The sequence below is a fragment of the Myripristis murdjan genome, chromosome 20 (assembly GCF_902150065.1).
Source record: "Myripristis murdjan chromosome 20, fMyrMur1.1, whole genome shotgun sequence".
In the NCBI taxonomy this organism is placed as follows: domain Eukaryota; kingdom Metazoa; phylum Chordata; class Actinopteri; order Holocentriformes; family Holocentridae; genus Myripristis; species Myripristis murdjan.
The window spans coordinates 6,380,894-6,408,483 of NC_043999.1; the positions used below are offsets into that span (position 1 = coordinate 6,380,894).

The 27,590-nt window shown below is 41.6% G+C and overlaps 1 protein-coding gene across 1 annotated transcript in view; it reads left to right on the forward strand.

Annotated features, from left to right (window-relative positions):
• dpp6a (dipeptidyl-peptidase 6a) overlaps nt 1–27,590 on the forward strand; it is a 202,451-nt gene that overhangs the window by 153,130 nt on the left and 21,731 nt on the right. Inside the window, exons 4-11 of the mRNA XM_030079320.1 lie at nt 5,842–5,936; nt 6,403–6,477; nt 8,833–8,885; nt 10,705–10,786; nt 15,816–15,936; nt 24,603–24,757; nt 25,810–25,907; nt 26,507–26,630. Of these exons, the coding sequence (XP_029935180.1) occupies nt 5,842–5,936; nt 6,403–6,477; nt 8,833–8,885; nt 10,705–10,786; nt 15,816–15,936; nt 24,603–24,757; nt 25,810–25,907; nt 26,507–26,630 (803 nt within the window). The remainder of the gene's footprint in view (nt 1–5,841; nt 5,937–6,402; nt 6,478–8,832; nt 8,886–10,704; nt 10,787–15,815; nt 15,937–24,602; nt 24,758–25,809; nt 25,908–26,506; nt 26,631–27,590) is intronic.

Consider the following 27,590-nt stretch of genomic DNA (forward strand, 5'->3'; position numbering starts at 1 on the left):
AGGAAGCGTTCTCTCTCCAAGGAGTTTGCACTTACACTTCATATGTACTTTGTGTCTCTTGTGTCTCTCTTTTGTTCACCGTCTCAACTTCTTACATTATTTTCCTTCTCTTTCTTCCTTTGTAGACTCTCTAGCATGCACATATTCTCGCAATTATAATTCCCCTTTTTACTGTGTCCCTAAGGTCAATCATCATCTACTGCACCGAATCATGACTAGTTGGTGAAGAGGCTGTTTTCCAGTATGACAATGTTTTTTTTTTTTTTTTTTTTTCGTAAAACATTCATGAAAAGTGTCTGTTTGCAGTGTTAACACAGGGTAGATGCACAGTAAATGCATGATGAGGGATTTCTCCAGTGGCTACCGCTTACATGTTTAAACAGAAAAGTTTCCGTGGGAGATTTTACAGTTGAATATCCAGCAAGAGCGCACTAAAATCCCCATCCCTATAATGCCTACCCCACATGGCATTCATGGCCTATCCGTGAAATGGATTTACAGTCCTTTGAATTCACTTTAGGAGTCTTATCACTGGAAATACAAACTTTAACTGCATTCGTGTAACATAGCAGAAAGGCTGTGAGCATTTCCTCACAGCACGAGCCCGGCTGGATAATTTTGTTGCACCAAATCCACAAACATTGTCATTTTATGCTGGAAGTGTTTCTCGTTCAGAATCCCCATGCAAATATTATGCACCCTTGGCGCCACAAGCTCTGCAAGGTCCAAGTAAAGCAAAATAATAAGGCAAAATATACATTCTCTCTCTTCTCTCTCTCTCTAGACACTGAAGAGCATGTTAAAGAGATTTATTGGGCAATGATGGTATTGTGGGTGATTTTTTGGGGGGCTGGGAGGGGGGTGTTTTGTTAAGAAAATGGCCAACTACTCTGAGAAACAGAAGAGGAGTGCAGGAAGCCTGGACTGTCATTCCTAATAACCATAAATTACTCTCACAGTGAAAACTGGACAGAGGCGGGTCTAAGATAGCCCTGGGTGGTTCGATATTTTGTCAGCTACTTCATTCTTTCATTTTTCCCCTCATTTGTTTGTTCTGCCATTCATTTATTAGCGTATTCATTCATCACGCTGGTCAGAAATAAAATGTGAATTTCATGGTACTGTCACAGCTTTGCAGCAGTAAAGAAAAACACACACGGCTGTGATGTGGAATTCCCTCTCAGAAATGCGCACCAATGAAATTAAGTTACCGATAAAGGCGGGGCAAGGGGGTTAATTAAAATTTCTGTTGAATTTTTTATGAACCTATATTCTTTTTTTATAGCACATCTGAGCCAAAGGGTGGCAGAGATTTAAGACTGTATTACTGTGTTGGAGACTTCATTTTATTTAGCCACAGACAGACACCATAATTCTCTCCTAGCAGCTTGTGTCACTTTTATCAGGCCAGCCATCATCTGCAGCCTTCGGCATGGACAAATGACCTGGAACCAACAAGAAAAATCCCATTTCATCCCGAACTTAACATGGCAACCTCAGCTCACCTCACGGCTAATGATATAGCCCACAGTAGCTATAAGGACAGGCTGTTTCGATCGCTCTGTCAGCGCAGGTTTTGTAATCAGCCGTTGATGTATAATGTGGAGGTTAGGCACGAGGTTCTCCATCTCCATCTCTGTGGCTGCGCAGAGAAAACACATGGCATTTCTTTGTATTTTCATGTGGTATGATATAAAAACAAATCTGATATGCACAGAAATTGATTTCTAATATGTATATCTAATGAATGTGTTTCCAACAGGCTAATAGTTTCCAATAAGAAACTTAGAAATATTGACAAAATTAAATGTTAAACTCTTAAAAATTTATCGATTGTGACAATATTGCAGAAGTGACTGCTGATGCTTTCATAAGATATCCCACATGAGTTTTTTTTTTTTTTTTTTTTTTTTTTTTTTATAAACAATCATGTCTAATGTGGATATGATGACCAAGCAGGTAGAGACAAATACTAGAAGAGAGGGAACAGTAAAATAAATTCAGCCTTTTAAAACAAGAAAAAGACATCACTTATTCCATATCAGGATATTACAACATTCAGTATCACAATTTCAGTACAATATTGTTATTTTGCCAAGCCCTAGTTAACATTTTAGGCATCAGCACTTGCTCTTTTGATGAGGTGATATCATGTGAGATGAAACAATATATGGTTAGGTGATTTCCACGTCAGATAATGCCCGTCGAGCGCTCTCATAGCTCTCCTGAAGTGCATCAGTCCTCTCGACCAGGGAACAAATCATTAAGGAGGAGACCGAACACTGAATGCGGTCAACGAACCAATCTCAGTTGTGCCTTCGCAGAATCACGGGAGGAGCTTGAAACTGAGAGCTGAGGACTGAGAAGTTAGCAGAAATTTGAAATCATCTGAATTACAGTGCACGACAAGGTCTTTTTCACTTCAAGAGACTTCTGGATTCACTGCTCCTTGAAGTTGTATTGACCAGTCCTCACTTTCTCCTTAAAGAACCTGTCATATTGCAGTGGGGAGGGGGGCTTGGTTTTAGCATTAATGAAGCCTAAAATACAGTGAAGCATTAAAGTCATACAAAAGGCCAGGTTTTGCAGGAGAGGGAGTGTAAGATCAGGGCAGGTGACGGGGTTAAGTGGGAGCGTCCATGGTGAATGATCGTTCCATGAATATGCCTCTGTAAAGGGAAATCCATCGAGTTGAATTACATGAACTCAATACATACCATCAGTCGTTCTCTCTCTTTCTCTTCCCTTTTCTGCTCTTCCTTTGCCTCCCTGGAGTGAGCCAGGGTTAGGGCTGTGCCCAGGGCAGGAGGCTGTATTAATAAGACATACTGCTGTGGAAAGGTATAGATCAGAGGAGAAAACAGCACCCCAGGCCAAAGCACAGCTAGTGAGGATAGAGGGGTGAGAGAAAGAGAGAGAAAGGGAAAAGAAGGGGAAAGAGATAGATTGAAGGGGAGAAATAATGCCTAGGGTACTGAGAAAGCACAGATGGCTTTTTGGTCTTTGAAAGAGCAGAAGACAAAGAGTTGAGGAGGTGAAGAAGGGATGATAAGGTCTAAAATGATGAACTCAGCAGGAGGACTCGCAAAGGGCAGTGGTGGGAAGGAGTTTAGAGATCTGAGGTATATCTGAGGTATCTTGGGGCGTGTGGGTATAGGAGAAGACGATCAGCAAATCGGTGAGGAGTAAAGATGAAAAAGACGCCTCAAAGAGCTGCGGGTCTCGGAGTTTGAAAGCACAGCCCCAATTTACCTCTCTATGGATGGATGGAGACTTGAGTACATCAGGGTGCAAAATAAAATCCAGTCTGACCATTGACTGATCACCATATTTTCCCCACTCATTTAGCACTGAAGGTCACGCTGTCCTCAATTATTACCATTAACGATATAAATGTAGACAGTTTATCAAGGTGTCAAAGAGAGTCAAACTAAAGTGATGGAGCACGGCGGGGGGAAAAAAAAAATAAATAATAATAATTCCCTTTTATTTTCCTTGAAGATTTCCAATAAGGCAGTCCATTTTATCCCTTGTTAGCATGCCAATGATTTTCTAGAAGGAGACAGAAGCTGTTGAGGGGGCGTTTGGCTATGCCAATCTAAGAATGTCTGCGATTGCTCTCCTATGCATGCATGTCTTGAATTAAAGCCATTGTGATGGTAATTCTGTCACCTCTAATGGACAATTAGATATGCTAGCAGATAGAGAACACTCTGCATAACAATCTTTGGTTTCTAATTACCTCGCCGAAATGGCCCGGTTGCTGGTGCGCCTATGGATCACAAAAGCGGTAGGATGGAGGGGCGCAGATAGACTCAAGGTGAAAGGGGGCAGTGGTTGTATTAAAGTTTTCCGTCCCCGGTAAGGGCGTCATGGACGAGGAACCGTACTTTCATACGTCTTTTTAGATAATGGCTGTTGTAGAGTGGGGTTCATGATTGGAGGTCTGATGTACAGATCTATTGAAAGGTGCACCTTTTCCATGGAGCCCAGTAGGGGAGATTTTAGATCTTTTTCTTTCTATATTCAATTGCAGGGTTGCATTACAAACTACCATACATCCATTACCCTCTTAGAATTCTGATGAGTTTTAATGAGGAGCATAAAGGTGCATTAAGTAAGACCCATAGCACAAAATGACTATAATATATCTGCAGTGGGTTGATTGGGTCTTTGATCAATAACAATGACTCAACCATTACTTTGCCGGCACCGAGATTTCCAGCTTTTCAAATCTCACTTACTCTGTTTTTGGAACAGTGCCCTCCCCTTCCCATTTAAATTTTCATCCGCCCAGAGACGGAGAACAGTGCCATGAGAGAACAACTGGCGTCTTTGTTTTCAAGCCAAAGAAAAGCAAATGAAAAGCGGTGTCATTTTGAATCATGGGTATATCACCTGAGTGGATTGGGTAACTTTCTTGTGTTGCCCTGCTTTCCACCCCAGTGCATCCTGGGATCAGCTTACACCCTCGCCTCACTGTGAAAAGGAATAAGTGGTTAAAGTGAATCAATGAGTGTATCGCCTCCTTACTTTTTTTGTTGGACCTCTGCTGTTGTAAACTTGGCTCACTCGTCTTATTGTGAAAAGCTGACTTTTGTCCTGTTCATTACAGGCCACTATAACCTGTTGCAGTTCCTTTGTTGCTGGTAAAAATTGATCAAAGTCATAAATTGTTTAATGGGCCTTTAATACAGAAAATAAGTGATAGCAACCCTCTAAAATGTAATTATTTTGTCAATAGTAATAGGAAGAGGCGCCATGTTTTTTTTTCCAGAGGGTGATTATCTCATTTTGGAGCCCAACTCTTCAATTGTAGTGGTTCCTACAGTTTTTAGGCAGGAAACCAGACAACTGTGTGTTACTAATTTTACATCTCATCCAAGTAAGAGGTTTGCAGGACCAACTTCACAACATGGTTAAGTTACAGTAAATGATCTCTGAACTTGTCGAAAGTCCTTTGTGAAGGCCTTTCGTTTTTATAATGACCTTCACTCTGGGTCTTATGTGTTCTGTGATCTTGAGTTTGACAGGTCAAGTTGGACATGGGGTCAAACCGTCGAATCAAATTGGTGTTTTCAGTCTTACAGACACTTTCACCGGGGCTTGTTCACACCTGACATTTACATCTGTCCTGGGCGATTCGATCGCAAGTGGACAGAGTCGAATGCAGTTTATCCTGAAAGCACTCAAAAATGTTTTGAAGACGCTTTGAGATCAGATCCGTCAGCCACATTCGGAGATGGACTGGGACGCATTTGTCCGCATATGTATTGTAGTGCGCATGCATCTGTGTCCCCCGCCACAATGAAGGACCACCAAGTCAACTGTGTCATCTCTGTAATGTGCGTACTCATTTCCGTGACAAGAGAACATGCAAAATATGAGAAGGTCCATAAAAATAAAGTAAAAGTATGTGAAACATGGTCTGTCTCTAATGCCAGGTGTCAACTACAGCTCATCTCATCTGAATCTAGACACAATTATGATATACCTGGATATCAAAACACCAGGTGTGGACAGGGAAACTCACTGCATGCCTATTATGGTGGAATACATGTGTTTTTCTCTCGGGTGATATTGTCTCATTTATGGATGTTTTGAGAGCTGCAGAATGCAATATGGATAGCGGGAGAAGAGTTTGTAATATAAATGTTGTACCTGTGAAGGCTGCCAACGCTTTAATATTGTCATTTGCGTGTTTGGGTGTTGCAATGGTGGTATTTCCCTCTGTTTTTTATTTTTCTGAAGTAAAGAACATGCAAAGTCAAAGTTTCTCTCTCTGCTTCTCTTTCCCTCTCTCTCTCTCTCTCTCTTCGTTTCTCTTTATCCCCACGACAGGTAATGAACTGTTGTACCGTAATCGAGATGGGGACGTCGTCAAGTTCAACGTCGACACCGATGAGCAGACGGTCTTGGTGCATAACAAGAAGTTTGTAAGTGCATTTTTCATCTCCTCTCTCCCTCTTGTTTCCTTTGGTGCAATCACGGGTTCCAAAGAACTGACCATGGCTGCTCATGAATTAAATTAAAACTTTTCTTTTAGTGTCAGCACATCAAAGCGCCCAAAGCTCTTTTATTACAAAGCTTACTCAAATGATCCATCATTACGGCGAGATGTGAATTGCCTAGTTAACACTTGGGGCTTTGGCTTCGTGCTGAAAGTTGAGATGGAATGCAGCGTCAGTGTTGCAGCAGCCTGGGTGACGACACACAACATTATGTCCGTCATCAAATCAGTAAGCCCCAGTGCAAAGATTAATACATCTCCCGTTTGCTTCAAGAGCTGAGCCATCCGTCAAATGCAGTCATTTAAGGACCGGCTTAATGAAAAAATACCACGCATGGTTAAAGGTCTCATCTTTTTGTCTTTTTTTCTTTGCTTTTGCTTTTGCCTCTCAGGAAATGTACAAAGCCAGCAAGTACGAGGTGTCTCCCGACATGAAGCATGTGCTACTGGCCTACAACGTGGCACCGGTGAGCCTCTCATTTGTTTGCTTATTTTTTGAATTAGCAATCTGACAGCCAAATATGTCAGCCGGCTCCATAGGGGAGGAGGGGGCAGAGGCACGTACTGCAGCGGAGGCACTGGCAGGAGGGGGAGGAGGAGAAAGTAATCATGGTGGGGTGCACAGGCCTGTCGCACACCACTGCCTGTCAGCGACGGCGGCGGGACCAACACAGCCGAGTGGAACTGTAGCGAGGGGAGGTGAAAACACAAACAAACCCCACGGCGCTTGGCACACTGTGGGAGATGAGATCGAGGAAAGGCAATGGAAAGTGCCGGCTGGAAAGTTATCATTTATTTCCAGTGCTAAATAACGCGTCCCGTGACTGCATCAGCTCTGTCAGGACTGTGATGTGCCTGAAAGCACTTTCATCGCCAGCCCTGCCGTGTCAACTACCAATCCAGGTGGCTGAGATATATTTAATAATTTGGGGTTTTTCTGCACTGCACAAGAAGAAACATGAATGGGAGGAAACAGGAACTGGTGTTTAATCCGGTTCTAACTACCAACCAACTTGAGGCGAAATAGGAACAGCGGTATTAACAACAGAAAATTCAACTAATGTTACACATTAAAAAAAATATTTTTACTCTCATTGGTCGGGATCAAAATCATCACAATTTGTCCAAATGCAGGAATATTTTCCTACACACTTTGAGTTCCGTTTCATTCCTTAAAGAGTGAGTCATCTCTTCTGCTGCGCTGCCCTCTAGGGGTTGAAACTTTAAGGCATGTTGCTGTTGTGGCCGCACCCGATTCAGTGATGTAGCTGCAGGTACTTTGCCATTGACAGCTATTTAAGATACCTGCCACTGTGGTTAGTGCCTGGCCTGACAGTCAGTGGGATCCATAAATTCTACGAGCAACTTGCACCTTGTAGTATTTACCCAATCCGAGTTTGGTGTATTTTTCTAAGAATCGTGAATAATTTGATTCACAGCATGACATCTCAATGCAGGCCGACGCTGGCAAGATTCACCCTATGAGTTCATTTTGGCCAATCAATTCATTCGAATCGGCATAATTTCAATTTGAGACAAGGAATGAATCGTTACGCCCCACTTTTCAACAGCTAACAACAAAATGCTCCTACTTGTGCTTGAATTTGAATTTGTGTCACTTCAGTGATGCAGAAGTGTGTAATCGTTAATCAGTCAGTGATAAGCAGTGCAGTAGCTCCGCCCCCAGGGTCCTGTTGCCTCCGGTGAGTCCCACATGTTGAACACTAACCAAAACATCAGCTGGAACTGGACTATGGCACATGGAAAGTCCAAAATTCCTGCGCATAAAAAGGTTTGGTACTGTGGCGGCGGGCAAAGGTCCTCCGTCAGTCTGCCTCATTCTTGATCACTGTTTCCTGTGCGTTACCACAAAGTTGATGTAGAAGGTGTGTACACATGTTGCTGTTGGAGTGTGTGAAGGGAAGGATGTTAGCAGAAAACACTGAGAGAGAGAGAGAGAGTATAAAAAAAACAGCAAGACTGAGTAAGTGTCACCAGAGTTGTTATATTTGTGTGTGTGTGTGTGTGTGTGTGCATGTGTGTTTGCATTTCTTATTTTAGTCATGCTTCCATCACCTTGATGGATGATATACAGCCATTGCAGTGACACAAGCACACACACAAACACACACACACACACACCAACTCTATACTCTATACTCTTTACGCTTCAGAAATGTTAGCTCTCTCTCTCTCTCACACTTTCTCTCTCTCTCTCACTCTCTCCATCTCTCTCTCTCTCGCTCTCCCTCCCCATAGACCCAATTACCACTCTGGATGGGTCACAGTGGTGTTCATAATAAACACAGGTTTTGCATATTAATATAAGAGTTCCAAAAAATACCCCCCGCTGAATTAAATGTATTGGTATGGCACATAGGCTTCCAGTCAAATCAGTGGAACCAAATGTGCTGATTTGTAGAGAAATGAACTATTTTAGATTTAAAAAAAAAAAAAAAATGGTCTTGAAGGCTGATATGATATCGATTGATACAAAAAAAAAAAAAAAAAACTACAAATGTTCTGAGTTTTCACAAGAACTATGTTATTGGCAGGATGGAAAAGCTTTTGGACACTAAAAGCTCTCCACTGAAACCCAGACTAATGAAACTGTTTATCGCCCGAAGACACACAACCCTTATTCAAAAACGTATTTACTCTACAGAGTCTTAATTTAATTGTGACATCTCAATATTTCTATTCATTTATTTTCTACAAACGTCAGAGCCAGAGAAATAAATCGAGTCAAATCAAATGTTAACGTCACCTGTCTTGTGTCTTTTCCCTGCTCCTCGTCCTCCTTCTTCTTCTTCTTCTTCCAGGTGTACCAGCATTCCTACACCGCCTTCTACATCATATGCAGCCTGGAGACTCCGTAAGTTGGCATCGTTGCTCGACTTACATTATATTTCATTACCATATGCTTTAATGTCACATCCAGCCTCACTGGCAGGGATGTGGAGAGACTCATTTCCACCTCTTCTCTCACACCTCCCACCCAGCAGCTCTGCTTGTGTGTCAGTCTGAACTTCTATATTTGCCACTGATGCTATTTGTGCACTTTAAAGTGGCGCCAAATAATCTGTGACCTCTAGTGGTGACTAGTAGGAACTGCAGCAACATTAAGGCAAGGAAGTTGGCAAATTAGCATACTGCGAAATGACCTCTTGCAAAAATATTGCAAAAGTAAATACTATTTTGCCTCATGGGAGCAAGGCCATCACAAATTAAATGTCTTGCTTAAGGATGCATGATAATGCACGATAATGCAAGAATGTTTTTGCCGTTATCCGATATGCTGATAATTTACAACTCTTTTGGCCGATTGCTGATGCCAGTACTGATATATGCACATATTTTTTAATTGCAGAGAGTATAAAGTCTCTCTATAAGGTAGTGGAATTAACATTTTATTATGCTGACTCTTATTGTGAAGGTCCAATGGCAAATGCAAACATTAAATACAATGCTTTTCAAAATGTGCACATTCACCGGGCAAAATAAGAAAACCACTTCAACTTAGGTTCTGTAAAACATACTTATTTTCAGTAGGGATGCACAACATTAGTTTTTTTGCCAATATCCAATATGCCAATAGCGATGTCAATGTTATCTTGTATCCCTACTTGTGACTCACTTGTTGCGCCATCCTTCATCATAGAGAAGTTGAACATGCACTTCAGGACACATAGAGAAACGGTTGAATACGCAATTTGCTCTCTGTTATGCTTGGCTTTTGCAGGCGTGACTGTCCACTTAACGTCACACTGAAATGAAAAATATACTTCCTCAACTTGTTCGAAAAGAGTGTATCATCAATTGTGGCGTCATGCTGAACCAGTAGGCATGAACAAAAATTTGAACCAATAAAAACATCACACCCCTCCCATCAAATAAAACTGCCTTTCTCTCACTGAATGATCTCCCATTGGTTTACGCTTTTGATGCCTCTCTGCTTTGAGCTCCTCCCCAGACAACTTATTGCAGCAGGAAATATCAAATCCAATCAAATTCAGCAAGCAAGAGGCTCTCCGAATGCCATTTCATCATGACTTTATATCAGACCCATAAAAGGTTGAGGATGTTTCCTGTCAGTGGTCCAGATCGTGTTCTCGCCCCTCACAAACCACACAGCACAGTTGGCTTGGAAAAAATCGGAGCCTCTGTTTCTCAGAACACAGCCAAACGGTGACAGCCAGAATCCTCAGCACCTGGTGAATAAATCGTTGAGTCACTGGTGTTGAACAAGAGCCGAGATATATTATGATCATTTGGTTCTGCAAGATGTGATTATTTCCACTTTAAATTGCACCAAAACCAGGTCACAGTGTGGCAGCATTGTCAGAGGCTGTCCGGCTGAACTCTATTTGCGTGCTGCCACCCAGTGGTAATGTGCCAAAAAACACTTCAGCTGATGACCTCATACATCCTTACCTCCAGACAAAGACATAGAGGCAGTGGCACCTCTAATTCTGCAGCTTGCACTGCACAGCACTTTCCTCAATAAGGAGAGGTGACACTGTTATAAAGGGCTGGTATTTATGGATACACTTAAACCTTTGTTCCTAGATGTGCTACACTTGTACTTCGCTGCTGCAGCGTTGGAGCTTAACAGCCTCGGTGCATTTGTGTGTGAACATGTGTGTGTGTGTGTGTCTTTCATCTGATTGCACCGTCTCCTCTGTGCACCCCAGGGAGACGTGGAACCTGAACCCTCCAGAGGTTCGAAACGCTCAGCTGCAGTATGCGGGTTGGGGGCCACAGGGTCAGCAGCTGGTAAGAACTCCCACTTTCACTTCCTCTGCAAGCTGATGACCAGTGATTGTTCCGTTACTGGCCACTGCATGCATTAATATTTCATTTCCAGACTCTGCATTTTCCTCGAGCCCATGGTCTAAGTGAGTCCTTCCTTGAATAGTGCACACAGACCTACTTTATCCTTCGGGGTTCAATTTGTCCTAAATATCCATTCCTAGTAAACAATTTTCAAATTAAGTGCTGTCAGTTCTTTGAAGCCATCCGAAGATGACTCATCTTACGCCTCCATTATCAGATAGTCTAACTTGTCACGGCATTAATAAGCCTCAGTGTGTTGGTTTGCAGGGCAGACAGACTGTAAGTGATTACATCCTGCAGCACAATGCTATTAATTACCTGTAATCTCGTCAGCAGATTAATTAACAGTCGCCAGATTGATACGGCCTCGAGTTTCTCACCATTAGTCATGAAATGGCTTCACTTCCAGCAGTCAAGTCGCATTAGCATGAAACCGAGCAGCAGCTGGCTTCCCTTAAGGTTCAGATGTCCTCTGTCGAAGAGGTGGACATTGCAGTGAGAGGTGTCCATCTGCTGAAACGCCCACAAACACGTCCCGTATGCGAGCTCGCACACTCGCCTTCATATTTAGATGTCTAACACACACACACACACACACACACACACACACACACACACACACACACATCAGACCACCTGTTACCCTGTTTCCAAATCTCTTATGTGCACGATTAAATGTCCTTTACCGACCTGTAGAGGCATGCTGGAGCAGACACGTACACACATTCACACACATGCACGTATGCACAGACACTCTCACAGCTGTCCAGCCTCATGTTTAACTGTATGTTAGGCCGAAAAGTCATCGTAATTGGATAAATGAGCAAGATTTCAATTCCACAGAGGACGGACTGCTTCTGTCCATGTTTGTCTAGGTGTGTGTGAGAATGTGTGCACACATGGCCGTGTGCTCAGCCCTCCCCCGAAGATGTTTCTTGCCTTTTTGTTGCGAGTAAATCCCCCAGTGAATGGACAGCCTGGAGTTGAGCTCAGGGGGAGAGTTTCACTTTCTTTTTGCTGCTCCCTGTAGGAGGCTAATCTCCAGCACATGGCTGACACACAGTTCTTGTCAAACCCAAAGTATGACCGCTCAGCCCCAGGAGGCCTGTATTATCTTAAAGAAAGTGACTGTCTGTACATGTGACAAGAGAGAAAGCGAGAGAGGCACTGCAACAGAAACTCTGTCCAGATCTTCCAAGAATGCGATCATACATTTCATTTTTGCTGGCCCTTTTTGCTTTTGGCTCCTTAAGATTCACACAGCCCTATTACATGTGAACCGGAACTTGTAAACAAAAGTTGCATGCATCCACAAGTAACAAGGCGAACTAGTTAAGATTTAGTGACTTGTCATCATGCAAGGTTTGTGAATTTAGGGTCAAAGCAAAACAAAACAAAAGATTCCTGCTTCTGTCTTCAGATAAGCATGATGCACTTGTCTGTGCTCTGTACTGTGTTCATAGCAGTCGAGAAGACTTCAAGACAGAGCTTAAAGTGAGCATCTCGTATCGATTAAACCTTGAATTTTGTTGTCGTGTCCTTCATTGGTTCAAAATGCATTTTCTTCCCTGCCAACTGCGCCACAGTTTGCTGGGAAGTTAACCAAGAATCACATTTGCAGACGGTCTCGTGGAGGGCTGGAGTTCAAACAGCATCGCTGTCACCTGCCCAAACAAATCAAGCTGAAGGAGTAAAATCTCCACAGTTAGAATAAACCACTCCGAACATGTTTGGCATGATGTGCCCAAAGTGTGGTTCCCGGCCAGCTTTGGCAGCGCTCTACCTTCCTTCAGAGAATGGGGCCAGGTCTGCTCTCTGTGCTGTGGCCTAGATTAGCTTCTATACAGGGACTCCATCTGCACCGAAGTGACACCAAACCACATGGGTCTCTGACTTGCCTCTCCTCAAGAGAAAGTAATGGTGACAGCTCCTATTTTACCTTTGAGGGAATGCAGGGTTTTGGAGAAACTTTTAGCTAGCCTAGTTCTTCAACATGTGCAAACAAGATGCCATGTTGCTTAGCAGATGAACTAGTCTATTATTGGAGGAAATGAAGCTGCACTGGATGTTTGCTTAACTTTAACTCTCATTTATCCCTAGACATTAAGTCATACAGTAGGCTAATGTAAGTTTCTGGTTTAAAATGAAAAGTGCAGTAATCCATGATGCTCTTTTTGTACTGTTAAAACACAAACAAACACTGCAAAAACTCAAAATCTTACCAAGATTATTTGTCTTATTTCAAGTCAAAAATGTCTTATTACTAGTCAAAATATCTCATTACACTTAAAATAAGACATGATCACCTCAGAAGTAACTTGTTTTTAGACAATTGTCTCTTGTTTCAAGTGAAAATTTGCTTGTTTCATTGGCAAAATTTGTTTCTTGTTTCTAGCTAATTTTCACTTGTTTCAAATGAATTTTAACTTTTTCCACTGGCAAATTTTGCCAATGAAACAAGCAAATTTTAACTTGTTTCAAGTGAATTTTCCCTTGAAACAAGTGAAAATTGTCTAAAAACAATTTACTTCTGAGGTGATCATGTCTTATTTTAAGTGTAATGAGATATTTTGACTAGAAATAAGACATTTTTGACTTGAAATAAGACAAATAATCTTGGTAAGATTTTGCTTTTTTGCAGTGAACATGCAAGTGTGATTAAGGCTTAAACTAGGGCTGTCAAGTGATTATTTTTCAAAATCACATTCATCATAAGGCGGTCATGGATTAATCATGATTGATCACATATTTAAAATGTTTAAAAGTACTTGCTTGCTGTTGTATATTGTATTTTGGAAACAACTGTTGCTCTTCAACAGGGATTATATGATCGATCCCCTGATGTAATCTGATGCTGCTGATCCTTCTCTTCAAGTGTGGTTTGACAGCACCACTGCTCGTAGTATTAACATCACCGCTGTCACAGGCTCTAGCAGAAACATGTTTGCCATCGATGATATTTTAAAATGGTTGTGCCGTGTCAGTGTTGCATTTTGTCCATATGACTTTATTTCAATGCAGAGATCCATCAGAAAGCTTCTTGCAAGAAAACCTGTCACTGATTTGTGATCAGTGTTGTCTGTTATCAGTATATCAGACATTAGTATGTGTGATTTGTCACATTGGGTCACATGAGTCAAAGTTTGCGTTCATTTGCATAAAATTTTTAATAACGCGTCAAAGGCCTCAGATTAATCGCATGTGTTAATGCGTTAACTTTGGCAGCCCTGCTTAAAACCAGATGAAATAAAAAGCCACTGCAACAGCAAATAGAGATTAATTCAAGCCTCCAAAATGTTATTTTTTTCTAGACAGAAATCATGCATTAATAGTTTCATATCAGCAACAACAAGATGGCAGAAATATGTAGTTTTATTTGTGTTTTTCCAACACTGATAAAAAGAAGAGATGTTTTTTGAAATACACGTTGGCCGTGACCTGTTAGGTTATGTTATCGTCAAGTAAAATCAAATTTAATGTATTCAGTGTTCTATTTTATTTTATTCTATTTTATTTTATTTTTGACAAAGTGGACCATGACCCACCACTTGAGATGCACAGGTTTACCCTAAAGCAGCAGTTGAAATAGAAGCAGCACATTATTGTCTGGGAAGATATTTCACACATGTGAGAACCTTGAGCGTCAACTCTGAATCACCCCATTATTCAAGCCCCCCTGCTCAAACTGAAAGATTTTTGGCGAATTGCCCGCAAAATTCACACTGATACCAGCTCGAGGCCGCAGGATTCCATAATCCCGGAGATATCGAGCGAGCCTCTCGCTGTTGTAGCCTCAGATTGATTTCAGCATGGCATTAATGCTGTAACATTTTAAAATCCCAGCCCCAAGAGCCGCCCCAACCTCACTCTCCATGGGTGCTGATGATCTATTATTCTCTGTAATGAAAGAGTTGACCTTCAGTTATCTTGCAGGCTCTGCAGGCCTCTCCCAACAGGGCACGCAATGTGGAGGGGAGCGTCAAAGTCAAAATCAGCTCGCAATATTTACCATGTTATCAGACGCTGAGAACAGTGTTTTTTTTTTTTTTTTTTTTTTCCCCTCCTCTTTGTACGTTTGTCAATACAGGGGTATGATAATGGAAATTGCCTTTGCCGCATTTATAAAGTGAAAAGGAAACAGCTACGTGCTTCAGGAACGTGCGCGCCAAATCTGCAGCGTCTGATTCGACCCGTCTGCCGGAAAAAGCGCCGCGATAAACAAAGACGCCTTGTTGCGTTTTGACCCCGAGCTTGACCCTGTTTATGATACTGTGACCTCTGCCTTATCCGGGGCCCCCTCCTTTGTCATAATCCTTCACTGCAAATACCGGACCGTCCCCGTGCTTCTCCTCATGTGTGTCGATAATCACAACATGATGCATCTCTCAAAACCTTGGAGAAATTCTGGTTTAGTTTGCCTCCCTTCAGCGAGGTCAGAGGTCAGGGTCGGCCGATAGGGATTTGGTGTTTTGGGCAGAAGCCTCTTGCTAACATGGGATTTGAACCCATGTTTTCCAAGCTGAAGGATGTCTGATATCTTGAGCCTTTAAGCCACCCCAGTGACTACAAATCGCATTAATATTAGAGTCCGACAGATCGAGTTTTTGAGGCCAATGCCAGGCAGCATTTGGGAGGAAAAAAACTTCCAATAAACTGGTTTATATATATATTTTTTTTAAACATTAAATCACATAGTTGTAGAAAGTAATCATAAAATTTGATGATCACATACATGTAATGATATGATAAAGATGAACAGATGAACAATAATCTTCTTAACATAATCCCTACAGTGTATAAACAAATGTAAACAGTGGTGTCTATTTTCTTAAGTGCTCTTTACTGTAATATGTGCTGCATTTTTTTTTTTTTTTTTGGCCAACATATGTGCTTGATGAGCTAATATCAGCCTGCTAATAAAGCACGTGGACTATAATTAATGTTTCCGTCTCTTGTCTCTGGATTGTAGATCTTCATCTTTGAGAACAACATCTACTATCGCTCCACGGTGGAGAGCCGCTCCATTCGCCTGGTCTCCACCGGAAAGGAGGGCGTCATCTTCAACGGGCTCAGTGATTGGCTGTATGAAGGTAAGCCTGAAACAGTAAAGCGATAATCCAGTCTCAGTGAGCTGTCCATTTCATCTGATGTTGCGAGCGTCACAATTGAACTCTATGGAAAACAATCAGGGCATGTAAGGCTCGGTGAACCTCGTCCATGCCCTCCCTCTGAACGAAGTGCAGGAGTCCATGTCATATCTGCTAATGACGAGAGACGCCATGACTCCCAACCATCTGCTATGCATTAGTATTTTCGCCGCGCAGGGCTTGATTTCCTTCAGGTAAATTAAAAATGGAAACTCTGTCAATTTGCCTGTGGTTTACGCCGCTCAGAAAATGAATGTTCTACATCAGTTGATTTGCATTAATTCAGCGGCGGTGTGTGTCGTACACACACTGATACAGATGTCGCGGTGATCTCCGAGCATCGACGCCGCCGATCAAAGCTCACCTGTGTGGCTCCGTGTGTCTCCCAGGGAAGGGACGAGCTCTGTGTTAGCATTCGAATAATGAATTTATACCCGCCGCGCCGGGTGCACTCTCTGCTCCAGTGGAAGTGTTTTAATAAGAGAGTAAGACGGGGTTGGGGGGGCGAGGCAGGCAGATGTAAATGGAGATAGGAGAAAGAGAGAGACAGATATACATCTAGCTGTTAATCCTGGCATAACAGGGTAAAAAAAAAAAAAAAAAAAATTACAAATCTGTTTGGCTCGTGAATTCATGATGTGGTTTGAAACCGGATGGGCTCAAAGGATTTGGAGGGCGTGACACTGCACTGCAAAAAGTCAAAATCTTACCAATGGAACAAGCAAATTTTTACTTGTGACACAAGTGAACAAGTAAAAATTTGCTTGTTCCATTGGCAGAATATGTTTCTTGTTTCTAGCAAATTTTAACTAATTTCAAGTAAATTTTCACTTGAAACAGGTGAAAATTGTCTAAAGACAAGTTATTTCTGAGCTGATCATGTCTTATTTTAAGTGTAATGAGATATTTTGACTAGAAATAAGACATTTTGACTTGAAATAAGACAAATAATCTTGGTAAGATTTGACTTTTTGCAGTGTGAGGTGATCTGAGGTTATCGGCGCACAAGGACGAGCGCTGCATCATCACACCACATTTTCTATTCTGTTTTTATTTTATGCCGAACCCCCCCGACTTCACTTGTCTCTTCATTTAGTCATTCTGACATTTGAAACCACGTCCATCCTCCAAGAGCAGTATCTGTCCTCAGCCATTTAAACATTAAACAGGGTGATATTGCGGTGTCTGACCCCTGAGTCATATTTATAGTGTGCTGAAGGCCTGGTAATTTACACTCATCATTTATTGACAGGATAAATCTTTCATTGAGAAAGAGAGATAAAAAAAAGAGAGAAGGTGGGGGGCAGGGGCTTGATCTGCTCGTCAGTGTCAAAGAAGAAATACACCCTAAAACATTTTAACGCTGCTCAGGCACAGTGTTTTCCTGGGTCCATTTGCTTGGTGATTTTTTTCAGTTATTGTAGGTAACTAGCCCAGTATAGATGACATCATGTGACATTAATTTTCAGTGAAGCTACAGTGGATTTTGATGGCAGAACACAGAATGAACTACCTGAAACATCAATAGAAATGCCAGATCTCGGTGTCAAAAACTCAAAATCTTACCAAGAATATTTGTCTTATTTCTAGTCAGAATATCTCATGACACTTAAAATAAGACATGATCACCTAAGAAATAACTTGTTTTTAGACAATTTTCACTTGTTTCAAGTGAATTTTCAAGTGAAAATTGTCTAAAAACAAGTCATTTCTTAGATGATCATGTCTTATTTTAAGTGTCATGAGATATTCTGACTAGAAATAAGACAAATATTCTTGGTAAGATTTTGAGTTTTTGCAGTGTGCACTAAATACATATTGATAAAATCACTATTTTCCACAGACATTCAACAATCATACAGGTAGAAATCATGTAGAATTGTGGAAGAGGCAAATGTCTCCACTGACTGTGGTTTAGTTATATTGCTATATGCCGACCTTTGGTAGAAAACAGCCAGTTTGTGCCTGTTCTCTGGAAGCTGTCAGAGATCAACACGTTCTCATTCCCAGCTTGTCAAATAACGGCAGCTTGGTCACGCCCCTTTCACATCTGATACCGACGCTAAAGGTACCCCTCAGCGCCAGGATGAGATGAACCGGGCTTTCTTGCTTTTAACACGTGACACTGTCACATGGTTAGGTTTAGGCAACAAACCCATTTAGTCCACTGCAAAAACTCAAAATCTTACCAAGATTATTTGTCTTATTTCAAGTCAAAAATGTCTTATTACTAGTCAAAATATCTCATTACACTTAAAATAAGACATGATCACCTCAGAAGTAACTTGTTTTTAGACAGTTGTCTCTTGTTTTAAGTGAAAATTTGCTTGAAACAAGTGAGAGACATTTTTGACTTGAAATAAGACAAATAATTTTGGTAAGATTTTGTGTTTTTGTAGTGTTAAAGTTAGGGGAAGGTTAGATTTGCGCATAAAAATGGGAACCGGACACAGTCTCTGTCAGACACGAAAGGTCTCGCTGGAAAAACTGAATCAAACTGAGGTCTTGTGCGTGGAGGTCCTTTGACTCACACAGCCGTTCACCTTGGCCCACCTCCCTGGGTGGACTCGCTCTTTATACTACGTCACCAATCCCCTGTGTCTCGTACTGATGCCAAAAGGGGGTTTTTGGCTTCTAATGGGTGCCTTTTGCATTGGTGGGGTGTCTCTGGCGTCAGTATCAGATGCAAAAGGCGCATGACTAAGCTGTAAGCTGTGCTATTTGATGACTTGAGAATGAGAGTAGGCTGCAAAGACCATTTTGCCAAACATAGCATAACATGACTGGCTGAAGCAGAAGAAGCAGGTTGAGGAAAAGTGAATACACCAAAAAAAAAAAAAAACTAATTTGAATTTGATGTGGTACAGTACGTCAAGATCCCTTGTGAGGGATCTTACTCCAGGGACCCAGATAAAAATTTGGCAAACGCCCAGTGATGATACTGGCGTCTGTGGAGGAGCTTAGGTGCCGAGCCGGGTTGTGTAATGTTTGCATTCATCAGAGTGAGACTGCAAAGTGGAGGATTTTCCATGCTGATGACCGAGGCTGTGCTCTGGCCAAGGTCAAGCTCTGGCTCAGACTGCCGCGGAGAAGAAACAAGGTCTTTAGCTCTGCCTGTCGCTGCACAGCAGATTTGATGGCGCGGGGTGAAAGGTTGCAAATAATCTCCGAGGCTTAAATATCCTCTGGTCTGCATTGCTGTCTTAATCCATGATTGCTTGTGTGCAATGTGATGTGTGTTTGTGAGCATTCTGGGAAGAGAGAGACAGAGAGAGAGAGAGAGAGAGCAACACAAGAGAGGCAACAAGAAATTAAAAGCAAAATTAAAAAAGAGAGACAGAGCTGAGAGACCTGTCGCCTGTGCGAAGTAGTCTTAAGATGCCGCAGGAGATTTTCAAGTGTTCTGTCATCTGTTGGCTGTCTGATTATGGAGGCTGCACTGATGCTGACACATCTTGCACTGTGACGTAGCCTGAGGACAAAGCTTTTTATTGGGCTCTGCTACGCTGAGATAAAACCAGCGTTGTTGTGATTTGAGTCATGTTTGCCCCATAGATGTTTGGCTAGACGACTGTTTCCATCAGGAAGCTCGTTCACAGGCTTGTCTCTGTTTATCACTGTGTTTACGGCGGAGCCCACGGGGCACGAAATAACCACATAATCAACACGTCTGCGCCGGGAAAGTGCAAGGTGAATGAAGGGAATTAAAATGTGTTTGTTTTAGTGCGGTATTAATATGAGCTGAACCTGTGGGGTCATTCGCTGAGAGTGCAACCCAGTCTACTTCTAGAGATGCAGTCTTTGTAGAAGTCCCATTTGTTTTACTGTGTTCACGCTGCATTACCTCTGTCCTCATTTTGAGCTGGGAAGCTCAGAATGAGGCTTCAGAAAATCAATTTCAGTCAGTTACTCAAACCATCAAGAACTGTGCAAAGATTTGGCAGCCATCTATTGGAGAAGCATAAGGTTTGCATCACAAAAAACACTGTTTTTGAACTACTGGAAAACATCAAAGAAAGAATTGTAAGTAGCTGTGACAATACTCAATCACAACACACTAAAACTTTGAGATTTTTTTTTGGACCAGTTCTACACAATTATGCATTGATAATACAAGAGTGCAACCCACTACTATTTAACATCATAAATGATAGATTTGGGACTTGGCAGTGCTGTTGATCACTCTTACTCAGGCATCAACACATTTTACATGAATGACAGCTTCTATCTTTTAAGTGTTTTTATATAAATCTAATTGATATATCAAAATAGTGATATAGCCTAGCTCAATGAAATTTTTTGCCATTCTAAACATCCAGTGACTGTCCCTAAGACAGAAATCTGCCAGCACAGAGGAAGTGATGCCTTTTCCATCACTGAAAACCAGCAACAGCAGTTTATTTGGAATAAATGGACCACTAAAGCTAGTCTCAGCTGTCACTTGAAAGCAGATGAGGAAAAAAAAAAAAAAACCTGATAAATAATCACTTTTAAAGGAAGAACCATCAGTCTGGGTCAGTTTGATGATTTGTTCATTTCAACCTTGGATACCTCAAATCAAAATTGAATTTTTCAGGTTTTATGAATTTATATATTTATGTATGTATTTATTTATTTATTTCCTACCTTGAACTATCTGGCATTCATACCTTTATGAATGCAGCAACAGAGAGGGCGAGGCATGCTGATCATTTTAAGTGTTATATGTTATGGGTGTTTCTATATGTCCTTCCTGTCATGCGTCCTTTCGCGATGACAGGTTTGTAATCGACAGCGTGCATAACGGTTTGCTGTCTGTTGACCGATCTCAGCTGGGATTGGCTGTGTTGTAGCAAATGGCTTGTTGTGGTTGGCTGTTCGCTAAAGGGGAGTGAATTAGTCTCACTCCACCGCCGCCGGCGCCACCGCAGGGGTGGGGAGCCGTGTGCCATGGAGGACACCGACCAAAAACTCCAGCAGGTGATTTCACTGATCAGCTCACCTTCAAGCAGAGACGAGGAACTGATCAGCTGGTGGAGTTTGTGGTTGGAATGAAAACCTGCGGACCCTTGGAACCTCCATGTCACATGGCTCCCCACCCCTTTATTATTCACGCTTTTTGTTCTGTGCAGTTTTTAAAGCAAGGCAGTTCTTGGCATGCCGTTTAGCTTTTTAGTGGCAGAAAAAAAGGCAGTCACTAAGTCAGTTATTTTATTTTATTTTATTTTTGGTCTTTCCCTTAATGTCTATACAGTTAAGTTTACTTCTTGTGTTGACAGTTTTCCAGGATGAAAAAAAAAAATGATTCCTTTATAATATTCCTTTATAAGATTCCTGTAATATACAGACTTGAAGTGTATATGTGGGAGTTTATCTTGACTTTGTTCTGTCTGAAAGGGGGTTTTTTGTTTGTTTTTATTTTATCTCCAGTGATATCACTGTAGTACAGCAGCTGCAGTGTTGTAGCAGCTTCAGGTTGCAACAACAAACAGCAGAGGCTGTACGCGTTTCCTCTGAAGTGTAAATTAGAAGGTGCTTGTCGGTGTGGCTGCAACGTGTGACGCTGCTGCCCTCTGTTGGTGACATCTGTCCATTTGGGATAATCAAGCACACAATCTGATCACTGTCAATATTGATTCCATTAATTAGAATACCACCGTGTTGCTGATATCTCCAGTGGCTGTAATTGTTTAGTGTCTTCCTGCTGATGTAGTGTCTGAATAAAAGGGTAATGAACTAAGTGCCAACTGGTGCATTGTGTTTTTTTTTTGCATTTTCTCATTAGTTTGGTCCACCTGAATCTGTCACCTTGCAGTCATTATTTCCCATTGGCTACTTGACTCACAATCGTGGCATCTCATGCATTAGTCATGTCCTCTGCGCAGTGAATAATTTAGTCTTGCACAGCAGGATGGAGAACATGGGGAGAGGAGATGAGCCTGCGACAGCTCACCTTGGTAATCACGGCGGTGGAGAGAAAGCAAAACGAAGGGAGAGGGAGAGAGAGAGGGAGAGGGAGGGGAGGCAGCATCACATTACTGAGAAAGAGAGGAGGAAAATGAGACTGAGCTCAAAGAGAAACATGAAAACGGCCTTGCTCCCAGTGTCTCTTTCTCTTACCCTCTGTCTCTCTTTTGTCCCCTCACTGTCTTTTGTTACCGCGTACATATTCGGACATGTTTAGAAACTTAACTACTTTCCCCTTGACTAGACAAGGTGACTGGGTGTCCCCGGCCGAGCCGAGCCCGACAGGCCCAGCGGTTCCACTCCACCTGGAAAGCTTTTTGAAGCTGCCGGCGGTGAGCGCAGCAGGCGGTGTAGAGGAGCCGGCCATGCGGGAAATAATTTTTTATTTTATTTATTTTTTTTTATTATTTTCTCATCATTAGTGAGTGCTGTCCTATGCTGTTCTGTTCATCATCAGACAGATAGCCGGTGTCCAGCCCTCCTCCAGCAAAATCCAATCATTACCCACTGAGCTGTGCCAGCAGGGTGCAGGCGGATGTACAGCGAGAGCAAAGGGACTAACGCAACTAAATGTTAGCGTTCGCCTTGTTTCTGCTCGTGTCACCGGCAAGCAAATGCCTGCAACAATAATTAGCTTAACCCAGCGAACTCTTGATTTTTCCCTTAAATTTCCTCTCAAGTCGTTTCAAAGTTGGTGATATCATTTTTTCCCATATTGTAAGACAAAGGCACAGACACATTTTGTATTTGCTGGTTGCACTGAAGCTGCATCACACTTACACTGAGCGAAATGCTCAAAGCCAAGATGCCATTGATTTACGGCTGCGGCATCGCATCAAGTACAATATGTCTTGATGTGTTGTGCATCATTTTCTAAACATTTCCCAGTAATCCAGCTGGATTTATTTGGTATCTTTGGAAACCTTTGGATCTCCACCAGAATTTCAAATAAAGTTCTGTGGGTTTGAACAAAGCTCAGAAGCGCAGCCTGCATCTGTAATGACGGACCCACCGAAGGGACCGGCAGAGTTGTTAACACCATCCAGCAGCGGCGTGTTCATGCTGAGTATGTGGGGAGAAAAAGAAAAAGAAAAAAAAAAAGAAAAAACACTGTAAAAGTACTTTTGAAGAATGACTTCTGCATATAAGTGTATGTGCTGAGGGGTTTTCAAACGACGCTGCATATCAAGTAATTTCACCAAGCGTGCCCAGTTAATGAAAATGCTAATTGGTAGTTGATGTCTGCTAATTCCCCGAAGCCAGCACCTACTCCCACAGATAAACAGCATTAATGAAATTTTAATTGCACAAGTTGATATAAATGTAGCTGGTGGCACACTATAACAATAAGAGGAACTATTTTGATGCCGTCTGTGATGTTGCCATAGACTTAATAATGAATTAGATTGTTATGCCCAGGCTTAACAGATATTTGCATAATGTGTTAATGACTCAACTCTGTGTTTTGACACAGAGTATGTGTGTGTGTGCGTGTGTATTTTTGTGCGCCGGAGTGGAGTTGGAGGACCTAGACTACTTTTAGTTACTCTCATTTTCTCATTGTCTGTCTGTTGGACAAGATCTGTTATCCCTATATAGTTTATTCACACATACACACATACACACACACACACGAAGGCTTCAAGGGAACTTTCTAGGGCAAAAGGCTCTTTCAAAGTGAGCTGGTGAAGTGAGTGTTAGTGTTCTAGCAGAAAAAAGAGGAGACACACATTCACAAGCATGGGAAGCAATAATCCAAAACAAAAACCATTTGATGAAATCCACTGCATAGTTGCACCTGGTGAGGAATTGCTCCACGGTTCACGTTGGGGGAAATGTAGCCGAGTTCTATTTTGGTCGATAAGCTGCACTGAGATTAAAACCTGTTGTGATTTATGACCTCAACATTTTGTACGGTTGTTTGTAGGTTCGGGTTCAAGAGATAGTGTGCAAGTACGTGTTCAAATGCAGCAGAACAAGCCGGCAGGAGGCAGGGGGCAGGAACTCGTGTTGCCTCCACAGCCGGCACCAGGGCAAGAAATTAACTTTTTTTTCCAGGGGGCATTTGTTCTGATTTATGGGGGCATTTTATTCTTTTATTGAACTGTGAAATAATACATTTGCATTTCATATTGGCAAGTTAAACCGTAACTTTTGACGGTATCGGTTGCTTTATTATTTTTTTTTGTTGATGCAGTGGTTTGTGTGGGGAGTATTTTTCTGCTGCTGCTTCCTTGCATGGCGTCGGCACTTTGAGCCGCGTGCGCTCGGCTATTTTCAGACCAAAAGCCACCTCATTTTTTTTCTCACCCAGAATGCACTGCAGAGAATCCGGCGGTCACAGCCTCTCTCAAATTACCTATGAGAGCCCACAGGGAACAGCAGCCACACTGGGGCATGAATATTTGACAGGGAAAAAAATAAAATAAAAGACGTGAACGGCTTTAAATGGAAAGAGTGTTGTCCTAACCATCAGAAATTTCATGAATTTTAGAGGGCATTTTTCTCCTGTTAATCTCCAACGCTGGCAGGTGCCAGCGTCACTGTAAGGCTGTCGGCCTGCAGCTATGAAATTATAGCAACTTCCTCTGCTGTTTGAGTTTTTATTAGTTTCTTGCTATTACCTGTGATTGACAGTTATTCCCTCTGTCTGTCTGCTGCAGAGGAGATTTTTCAGTCTCACATCGCCCACTGGTGGTCTCCAGATGGGGCCAGGCTGGCGTATGCCACCATCAACGACACCCTGGTGCCCAAAATGGAGTTACCCATGTTCACCGGCATCCCGTACCCAACAGGGAAGGAGTACCACTATCCTAAGGTACAGCGTTCTCCTCACCACGGCTTCCTGTCATGGTCGGCTTGAATGTTTATGAGCATATTTAACAAAGAAAGATTTTATTTAATAAGGTGAACTCTGAAAAAGTGACGCCCTCTCTTAACGAGTAATCGCAAGCACTATGTTTGTAGGATAAATAAAGTGAACACACTGATCAGCCATAACATTATGACCACCTGTACGGTCTAATGTAGTTCAATGCAGCAGCTCTGCCATATATTCTACCTTTTAAGAAAGTTTATCATGTTCAGTTTTTTTGTTCACATTATGGAGAATGTGTCAGTTTAATTCTGTGTTTCATTATTGAGGTTGTAGTTTGTAGAGGACTTGTTCTGGACTACATTGTATTGAGAGGTGTTTCTAATTTTTTGTCCTCCCTATTTATATACAATGAGGGGGACAGAATAGTGGAAACACCTCTCAATAAAATGCAGTCCAGTCCAACAGCAGCACTAACTATGAGCTCAATGCCAAACATAGAAATGAATGAACACCTCTGTTACTGTGACAACAAGAAAACCTGAGCATTATAGGCAGCAGGAAAGGAAACTTTATGGCAGAGCTGCTGCATTGGTCGTATTAGATTGTACAGCTGGTCATACTGTTATAGCTGATTGGTGTGCACTATATGGCAAAAGACTACCATACTCAAAAACAAGTCAGACCAACAATCCTCTTCTTTTATAACATTATTAAAAAAAAAAAAAGGTCAACAGCTCATTTTGCATTGCTGCAATTTGAAATTCCAAAGAGGTTACATTGGTCATGTGATCCACTGCAAATTAGTGCAATGCGTCACAGAGTAAAATCACAGTAATCACTATTCAAGTGTGATAGAAAAATTAACAAAAACCTGAAATGGAAATGGAGGTATAAATCATTTTCACAAGGGTAATAATCACAATGGCCCTGTATGTGTGCTGTAGTGAAGATTTTGTCCCACGTAATTTGGAAATTTTAAAATTGACACCCACTCCGGTCAAGTAAACGCTGTTGCTGCTGCTAATTGTTCTCGTTTCCTCCTCTTCTTCCAGGCCGGTGAGGAGAACCCGGTCATCACCCTGTACGTCGTGAACCTCAACGGCCCGCTTCACACAATCGAGATGAGAAGACCTGAGGACCCCAGGATAGGGTGGGGCGCGCAAACCGTCAACCTGCAAACCAATCAAATTATGAATTATTCATGGCATAAATTCACTTTTTATCCTCTCAGGTTTCCTCTTTTCTCACATCTAGTTGCATCTCTTTACCTCCGTTCTGCAACATATTTCTAATTTGACTCATTTTCTTTCTCTCATTATGTAATTTTGCATACCCTGCATATGCACCATAACTTCTTACTATTATCATATTTTTTCACTCCTATATTTTTACTTAATATGTTCCACTGTCTTGTTCCATTATGCTTAATAGGCCCCATTTGCTCTATTCTTATTTATATCCTATTTTTTCCCCTTCGCTTTGTCTCATTATCTGCTGATGCAATGATCCAATTTCCCTACAGGGGATCATTAAAGTTTCATCCAATCTAATTCAAACCTAATATACAATTAGTAAAAGGAAACATTTGGTGCTTTTTCAGTCATTATATTCAAATATTTTTGTCTCGCTCACTGGCCGTTCACCCACTGATGCTGCTGATGGTGATCAACAGATGATGCTATATGATTAAAATATAAATAAATAAATAAAATAAATCCAGTTAGTCATTAGTTTCTCTGTGTTTCCCAGTGAGTATTATGTCACCATGGTGAAATGGGCCACCACCACCAAGCTGGCCATCAACTGGCTGAACCGAGCGCAGAACATCTCGGTGCTGACACTTTGTGAGGCCACGACGGGCGTCTGCACCAAGGTATACCTCACTTATATGCATTCATATTCGCTTTTTTCACAGGTAGGTTCATAACTCAGCTGTGGTGCAGTTTCTATCACAGTTTGGCTTGAAAAATTAAACAAACTCAGAGGTTATGATCTCTCTTTTCAGTGGAAATCTATACCAATTCAATGCAAAAAAAGCTGAATGGGGGCAGTTCTCAACCTGTGGTGCTGGGACGCTCCTTAAGGGGATTCCAGGGGGTCCCCAGAAAAATGGGAAATATTTTAATTTCACTATTCACTGATTCTTGGGAATTTGGATAAAACAGGTTTTAATTTTGAAAAAAAAAAAGTGTGTTATATTACAAAATCTGAAGGTATATCATTATAGGCCAAGGTATTGGCTGTTCAGCAATGTACCGGTGCAACCTCCTCATTTTGCATTTTTTTCATAAAATAGTTTTTTCCAGTTATTAGGCTACTTTGTTTTTGTCAACACCGTCACCGTAATGTTTTTTTTTTTTTTTAATTTGAAAAACATATTTTTGTATTAAAGAGACTATTACTTTAATAACTCAACAGCACCAAAGAAACATATTGTAAGCATATTCATTTAAAACCAATATAACTGCCTCTGACGGTGGTGACACTAATCTGACGGTGGTGACAGTCGCCTCATTAAAACATACATTTCCAAAATTTATACCACTCAAGTCAATGGCTTCTTGCTTAACAACTTTATTTAACTATTTGGTATAAAAAATAACAATCCTGAGCAGTGTTATAAGCATTTTTCAGACTTCAGTCATCACCGTCAGACAGAAAACCTGACGGTGGTGACGTCTGACGGTGGTGACAAAAACCTGCTCTTTCACATGATAAGCATGAGTTGTTCACATTAGCCAGCTTGTTTTCGCCCTGTTGCTACCTACATGAGACCTCTTTATACATTTATTCCATAATCTAATTTAATATTTTTTATACAGAAGTGACGGTG